Here is an 8,744-nt window from a genome sequence, read left to right as displayed (position 1 = left end):
ATGTAAATTACTATAACTTGTTTATTTAACAAATTGATAGTGTAATTAAGGACTTTTTCCCATTACCTCAAATTCTGTTAACACTGTATCTATGTAATAAGGATTTTATTTAGTTTAGTTTAGCTAGTATGTACCATGTTTCCTTCTAATTCCATTTCCAAATCCTACTCTTATCTTATCTATTGCCGCACATTCATCTTGTCTCCTGGACATGTCCAAATCTAAGATACCTGCATTCTGTGCGACTCCAGACACACACACAATCACACTCAGCATTGTCCATTTAAACAAACAAATAAATACATCAATAAACCCAGTTGAGAATGTAAATGTAAATGTGTACATCATTATAAAGTGTGAAATAAATAAAATAAATAAAGGCAGTAATTCTGTTTTAAATACTACCATCCGTAGATAAAGAAGCAGTGATCTGTCTTCAAGATAACAAGGTGCTCCATTTCCTAACGAGCCATAATCTCCATAAAGAACTGCTTGATAGTCTGTGACGACGTGCATATTCGGTTAGACACAGATCTTTGCTTTCTGTAATAGACTTGTGTGCATGAGCATGTTTATTCTATGGTTTCTGTGCTCCTCCAACACTGAGCTATAAGAAAAACATATTCAAATCCATCTTACCTGTAATTATCATTATTATTATAGTTATTATTAACCACAGAGAATGTTTCGTTTAGAAAATGACTATTTATTTCAAAAATAAGTTTAGGGAATCCAGTGATATATGTAAATTATCAATAACCAGGGTAAAGTGCTAAAAATAACATTTTTTGTATACAAATAAAAAATAAAAACAACAAATAAATCTGTACATAGAAAAACAATGGAATGTTGCCCTTGAAATAACAGAAATCAGTTCATGCCGCCCTAGCTTCAACATTCAGAATGAACTGCTCTGTGTATAGCATTTCTTTCAAGTCATATATCAAAAAAATAAACCCGAGGACCAGAGTCATTTTGTATCTTGGTGCTCAATATCCATACAGCTAACGAAGAGGCAGGATCGCTTTCCAGAGATTGATTCTGTTGATCACTTACGTACGCAGTCCATTACACAGACCTGATTCGGTTAAGGAAGTCCTTTTGCCCTTAAAGTGATGCCTTAACAAAAAGAAAAAAAAGTTATTTCAGTCAAAGGCATTCCTTTCAATAAGGCTCTGTGTAATTTAAGTCCAAGATTTATAACCCTGTTAAACACAAGTCTCATCACAAAATGATGGCTTTTTGGTTTCCAGAATGGTACAGTTCCAAGAGATTTTTGTTTTTGTTTTTGTTTTCGGCTTAACTGCGGTTGAGGTGTTCAAAAACAACAACGCTTCCTTGTTGCCTTCACATATTCTTGGCCATTCTGCCAGGTCCTTGCCATGTTCATTTTCTTCCCAGTGCACCCTTGTCACTCCTTTAAAGTCCTCTGATGTTCCTTCTAGCACTTTATCTTGGAAGGTTTTAGCTCCTTGACCTGCATGTGCAATGTTTTGTGGACAGCCAGTGTCCTGGACTGACAAAACCCTTTTCCACATTCTTGACATTTGAAAGGCTTTTCTTTGGAATGGATATACCTGGAAGACAAGAGTACAAATCTCAAATTACTCATACATATCATATAGTCCAGCATGTTATGTACTTTATGAACATAGGACAGCACATGTATTGTGTATCAGAGTGAAAAAAACAAGGATGAAAGCAAGAAAGAGATTAATTGCAATGATAAATGTGAAGATTAAGCTTGAGGAAGAGAGAGTGCAGTAAAAGGAGGAAATATATTAGAAACACAAAGCAGACAATTACCTGTGGTCTCTCAGGTGATCTTGCCTCCTGAAGGCTTTATGGCAAATATCACAGGTGTACGGTCTTTCATCTGTGTGTGTTCTTTCATGAATTAAGAGATTGTACGATTTTGTAAAGTGCCTCCCACAAAATTTACAAACAAACTCTTTTTTGGTTTTTGAGGGGAGCCTCCCCCTACTGGGCTTCCTCTCGGGTGACAACTTGGTGACGTCCAGCAGAGAGCTGATAGCAGGAGGGGAGCTCAGGTCCTCTGCCTTCATGTGATCTTCTTGGGTGGCAGCTACAGCCAGATTCGCAAAATCGAATCGGGGCTTGTTTTTAGCCTGCCCGTTGGTGATGTCTTGTTTTGGCTGGATGATGTGAGGGAAGATGGGAAAGGCAGGTATCTGGAATCTACCATCCACTAGGGCAGGCAGCTTGGAGAAAGTGGAGCGGGGCAAGGCCATAGGAGGGTACCCCAGGGTCCACTGGTGGAGATGGACAGCATGGAGGGCACTGAAGCCGTAGATGCTCGGTATGTGGTCAGAGGGAAGCTGGACACTGTTGGAAGCTTGCAGCAGGGAGTAGTTGGCCATTTGCAGAGCAGGATGGATGGGAACAGGAGCTGGAAGGGTTTTACTTCCCATGGTAGACACCAATAACTGTGAAATGTTAAGTTTAGCGGGCAGCGGTAGTTCCCTGTAATATAAAGAAACAGAATCTTCAGAATTTATTTATTTAAGACAACCACAACACAATTCTGCATATTTGTATTAATATTTCTCAACGTTGAACAGTCCTCCACAGTTAATGGATTCCTTAGGTAGACATCCATTGCATTGTTTTTCCCCTCAGTACACAAACTCAATACACAAACAGTTGCACTTTATTCCAGGCGTGATTGTTTAGTCATTTTGTCTTTAAAGTTGGCTCATTAACTGAGGATTAACCTTGATGTGCATACATGTATTGCATTTTCATGTCAATAAAAGGCAACTAAACTGACGAGACCTTTTGTCAGCATGGTTATTGATGGTGATGTGATAAACACTTCCTCAGACTACAGGAACATTTTCTGCCGGTAACGCAAACCCTTTTCACACAGTGTAAGTCTGTGCATGATGTGTTAGCTCCAGCACAAGCAGCTGAATTCGCATAGCTGTGAAATGCATATAAGTGTGGGCGTTTTCCCCTTTCCAAGAAAATGTGCTTCAGGGGATTTTGAGCAGGTACACAGAATGGAGCTATTCACTAAGTAAAATACCTTTCTGAATTGTTTAATCAGGTTTGATAAGGAGAAATACAATGCACAAAATGTTTCTTTGTTTCTTGGCACAGCTTTGAATGACATACTGTACATGACTTGATGACAGAATGATGTCTTAACATTTGAACTGGTAATACTGAAATTGAGAACATCCTTGTGTCTGGAAAAAAAATGTTTCACGTCATAACAGTCATTCCTACTACTAGTAGAAGAAAAAATGCCTTATTAATTAATCCTAAAAGTCAGAAAATTTGTTTGATGAATTTAGTACTCCTGATATGTGTAGATCGTTCTAATTCTACTGTATTGTTCTGACCAGAACAGAAAACTGAACTTTTAGATTACAGTTCTTCAAAATGTCTATATTGTCTTATAATTTGTAATATAATTTGTTCTCCCCGATGTAGTATTATGTTTCATGTTCCACTGTGTTTGGCAGTTATAATGCACATACACTTCAGGAGACTGTTATGCTGATAGATATAAATAAATGCATTGTGTGTTTAATATAAGGTTTTTCAACAATGCCAACCACTTAATAAAACATGACACTACTAATATCGCATACGTGATCTTTGTGTGTATGTATTTGGGTGCCTATCTGAAAAAGAAAAACAAGTTTCTGGTAGTAAATAAAAAGTGAAATACTACTAATTAGAAAATTGTTCAAGCTCTAAGGTCCCCCAGGGATTTCTGGTTTCTGATCATGACGCAGAAGTAATTGACTTTTACTTACTAGGTCATTAGGGAGATCAGCAGCGACTCAAATCCGTCTCGTATCAGTAACCCTTTGATGTCTGACACACCATCTCACACATTGTGGTGGCATAGCAAAATAAATAGCAACAATTTGTATCCAGCCAGCCTTTGCCTAATGATTAGACAAAGGGGTAAAAAAACTAAAATAACCATAATTACTTTTGATTTTATCGCAAGGATATTACTGCTCCCATTTCAGCGCCCGCTAATTACTGGTATCTAACGAATGCGATGGGAAGCACACACTGGTCGGTTTTGTAACTTCTAATATAACACGCAAAGCCTACATCTATACACAAACTCGCGAAATAATACAAATAATAATAGTAATAAGAATAGCATTACATTCCTCAGGTTGTCTTTAAGGGTTAAAACACGCACAGTGTCTTATGGAATTCCTTAACTGCTGACCCGAACTAAACGTGGTGACATTTTGCCAAGATGTTGTTTGCTAATTGGTGAGATTTTGCATTGGTGCTGGTAAGAAAAGTCACACCAGAAACCCCCATTTTGGTCTCCAAACGCCAAGAGAGATCAGGCTCTGGGCAGATTTTCTCCCCACTCATTTGTCAGAGATACAGGTGATGAAAGAGTTCATGTATCACGTTATAGTACTACAGCTTTCCATGCCATTGAGCTCACAAAAATGTGCTGTTTTGGTAGGATTGAATTGTATTATTATTATTATTATTATTATTATTATTATTATTATTATTATTATTATTATTATTATTTTACACACATCATTATCTGTGTATTCTATACGTAAAGAAATAAATACCCTGTATATTAAGAAAATTAAAAAGCATCCATTGTACACGTTGAACACAGCAAGAGAGCTCTAGCCTTTTAAGAATAACCTTGAATTAAGGTAGGCCTATATTTGATTTTACAATATATTATTATTTGTATTAAATTATAATTCATTCAAGGGGACGAGAGACGCCACATTGCAAAGACAAAAATACAAATAAACCTGATTTTAATTCCAGGCAGAAGGTTCGCTTTTCCCTTCTTTAGAAATGTTAATGTGGGAGCGTTTGGCAGTTCACATACCGCGCACATGTAAATATCTTCTTGTCAGAGTTTGGATGCAGTAGGACATCAGTGTTTGAGCGCAATAAAATCAGACAGCAAATGCTGGTTACTGAGTAATTGAGAACAGACCACTGACATAATGAAAGAAACCTCCATGCCAAGACAAGCGACCCCCTAAAAAGTTGGTTTAATTGACGCTGAAAAGGTCGCATCTGTATATATTTTTTTTTTAAACTGATTTTCCACAACCTCCATATAAAATGTCTGATATTTAATTATTAGGCTTATTATTATTATTATTATTATTATTATTATTATTATTATTATTATTATTATTAATAATAATAATAATAATAATAATAATAATAATAATAATAATATCATCATCATCATCCTTTAGCTACTAAAATATCCTTTGCAGAATTTGGAAAAAAAGGTTATTTGGCATCATATCTAAATTCCAAAAAATGTGCATATATATATATGAATACTCGAATTCATACATTATTATTATTATTATTATTAATAATAATAATAATAATAATAATAATAATAATAATAATAATAATAATAATAAATACAAGATATTATATATTATTTAAATGTAAATCTAGCAGATTTATGATTAGCGGTCTGTTTACTTGTTCATTAGATGGTAAAAAAAAAAAAAACGTTAAAACGAGCAGTTTAACATGAAATTGAAAAAGTCGGCGTTTTATTTAGGCTGTTCGGTATCTAATACAACTAACCGAGAGCAATCGACAGATACAGTTGTTTACATCTGGATTGAAGCGGTGCCAGCATTTGCTACCTAGGGCATCAGTTTATAAGACATTTATTGCATGTTAAGGTGATGTGAGGGCTTGGGAACATATTTACTAGATTATTCACCCTACATGTCAAATTAATAGACAACAATTATATTTTATTGAGTGTTGAAAGATTTCTTGAATAGAGACAATAACATAACAGAACACAGCTTCATTGACAGAAGACGATTGTGTGCGATTTCAAATAAGGTGTTCATGGGTTCACAGCCTGTTTTAATAAAGATCTAACTGCATAAATCAGCCCAGAAATCTTGAAACTATTTTAATATTCTACATTCGATTTTTTTACAAGCATTTACATGACTCATATTTGATTTCACTGCTTATTATTATGTATTTATCTATTCTAAAACTGGTAATGTTGTATTTTTCTTTACTGAAAAGCAGTGTTGAAAAATAAGTGATCGTAGCAGAAAAGTTATCAATACATTTTGAATTGACCTCTGCGCAATGTAATAATCGCTATAATAATTTGCACATAATGCCATGCTGGTTTATTCTGTACAGAATAAGGGGTGGCATTAAATTTCACTGATCTGGTGCATTATTGTATAGCAGCACTACACGTGCATCTCACATGAATATATTCAGCTTAATGTGACATCAAAAAAGTCCGTTTTGCTCTTTATTTAAATACGCATCGATATATCATTGTATTTGCATTCATGTAAGATGTAATAGACCATAGCCAAAAACGTATTACGTTACCGCAGTGTGTACAACATTTCATTTATTTTAAACAAGTGTTTTTATATACGTAGTATGCTCTATTTACATCGTGAATTTTTCATTGTAGTTCAATTGACTGCTGACAGCCTTTAAAAAAGTTTTTTTCTCATCACTTAAATAGTATAACCTGAAGCAAGAAAGCTCCAAATGTAGAGAAGAATGTGATTTTGAACCTATAACGGTTCAGTTTTACTTTTCAGACCAAGATTGCCAAGCTGTGGAGACAGATCCCACCTGTTGAATGTGAATGTGTCCCAGATTAAATGAGTGTATCCAGTCCTGAATCACAAAGTGATAAGAAAATATACTTCTGTGTCGGGAGGGTCTAGTTGTGCATGTTTTAACAAAAAGATCCTTGTCAAACGTCCAGAAATAGTGCAATTTTAAAAACCCCAATCGGACAGCTCCCTGATCATATCACTATTTAAACCATGCGGAAAAAAGTTACTTTCCTACAACTTGTCAGAGGTGCCACCATTTCCCCTATCGGTCTCTATCTCTCTGTCTCTTTTAAAACATACACATATATTTTAAGCACACACATTTCATCACAGTTTACACTGAAAGATCCTGATTGAATGATTATTACCAGGTCCGATGAGAGGAGAGCGTCCAGCGGGGTCAGTGAAGATGCGGCTCTCTCAGAAGTGCTCAAGAAGTTGTGCAGTTCAGTGCAAAAGTCTTTGAAGAAGCACATGCAGTTTTGGAAATAATGTGATCTCATGGATAGCTTTTGTTTGTCTGCGTTAAGTATGAGTTGTAGTGGAGTTGGCTGGCAGTGTAAGCTCTAAAGTTGCATGTTGCATGCCTGTAAGGATGCAGTAAGACGGGTTTCACACACTGCGCTGCGGTCTCGGCTCAAACTGCCTCCTTATTGCAACCAAACCCTTCTCCTTGCGCATGCGTACTAGAAAGCCAGCCCCCATACGGGGAAAAAAAAAAAAAAACTTTAAAAAAGTCATGTCCTCTTTAAAACATCAACTTTCAAACCTAAAACACCAGAGCAGGTTGCTAATAAATACAAATCTGTACATATGTGACTGGCCTATTGCGTGTGCTTCCAAAAACAAATGAATAAAATATTAAAAAAGCATAGTTTTATCAGGAGCTTTTTATGTTATTAAAACACTAAGTCACATAATACAATTTCATAAAACCATTTAGATTTTAAAATAGGTAAAAGCAAAAAAAAAAAAGCTTATAATTCACTACTGCAGTCATGAAGCTATGCTCATTAAATTATATTACTACAGCTAATCGTCTAACTTATATAATATGATGATTAAAATTACTATAATATATAATATTTCCTTGTAATATTCCTTATAATATTTCCTATAAAAATATGTCTACATTGTTTCAGGAATTAGTAATATCTGTTATGAAGAACATCAATATTTTGCTGGATTTAGTTAATAGATTATCACCGTTTTTGCAAGCATAATTATATATAAAAAGAAAAATACATTACATACTTTTTATTATTATTACGAAATACATTCAGACCACGAGAAAACATTAGATAGAAAACTACGTACAACTCAAGTAGCCTATACAGTATGGTAGTTACATCTATCACTTTTAACAGGTACGATTTATGTTCATTTCTAAGGTGTATTCTTTTTCATTATTAGGCTACACTATTAAAATATTGTAACCTTAATCAATTATTAGTATGATTACTACTACTACTACTACTACTACTACTACTACTACTAATAATAATAATAATAATAATAATAAAAACAATAATAATAAAGAATGGTTCCTCCACTCCACAATTAAACTGCTATTATAGTGGAGTAATACAACCATTTGAGTAGTGAAATGCATGCATTGTGGGAGAGCAGAGCTTTTCCACATCCCTTCACCTCCAGCTCTTCCTATAGAGAACTGGCTGCTGTGCGAGGTATAGGGTTAACAAATCCAACCTCGCTGTCCAGTAATTAATGTAAATATACAAGTGTCACTTTGACTCGGGAACAAGAGGAAAAGAAATGGTGCACACGTATTAGAGCATTGAAAACCATTATTCAATTTGTCACCCGTGTTCAAATGAAGATGGATCTCATGCATGTGTTTTATTTTCTTATTACAACTTACAGGGGCAATGCCGAAGAAAGAGCGTCTATGTAAGAAGAGACCCAGGGAAAGTCTTAGTCGCCTAATTAATTTTATATTGGGCAGCACATTGCAGAATAAATGGTAAATGTGTTGTTATATATGTTGATCATTTTGATAGAAACCCAGTGCGCAGTGAATGTATTGTTCTGTATTAGGCTAATTTAGGAATTGTGAAAAAATACATATACGATTTTAAAAATAGTAGCTGCATT

At 34.9% G+C, this 8,744-nt stretch overlaps 1 protein-coding gene across 1 annotated transcript; it reads right to left on the bottom strand.

Moving 5' to 3' along the window:
• Window positions 1-685: 685 nt before the first annotated feature.
• Window positions 686-7,349, bottom strand: osr1 (odd-skipped related transcription factor 1). Its single transcript, XM_066703570.1, has 3 exons — window positions 6,998-7,349; window positions 1,807-2,484; window positions 686-1,577 (listed from the first exon to the last, which is right to left on the bottom strand). The coding sequence occupies exons 2-3, from the start codon at window positions 2,430-2,432 to the stop codon at window positions 1,442-1,444; spliced, it is 762 nt and encodes a 253-aa protein (XP_066559667.1). The 5' UTR covers window positions 2,433-2,484; window positions 6,998-7,349; the 3' UTR covers window positions 686-1,441.
• Window positions 7,350-8,744: the final 1,395 nt, after the last annotated feature.

This window comes from Amia ocellicauda, chromosome 1, assembly GCF_036373705.1.
Source record: "Amia ocellicauda isolate fAmiCal2 chromosome 1, fAmiCal2.hap1, whole genome shotgun sequence".
Classification (NCBI taxonomy): domain Eukaryota; kingdom Metazoa; phylum Chordata; class Actinopteri; order Amiiformes; family Amiidae; genus Amia; species Amia ocellicauda.
This window is presented reverse-complemented; position numbering and strand designations above follow the sequence as displayed.

Bases quoted from the DNA above. Each gene is read 5' to 3' on its own strand.
- osr1 (XM_066703570.1), bottom strand. From the start codon at position 2,432: ATGGGAAGTAAAACCCTTCCAGCTCCTGTTCCCATCCATCCTGCTCTG. The intron at 1,578-1,806 runs GTAATTGTCTGC...CTTGTCTTCCAG, and splicing joins GATCACCTGAGAGACCACAG to GTATATCCATTCCAAAGAAA.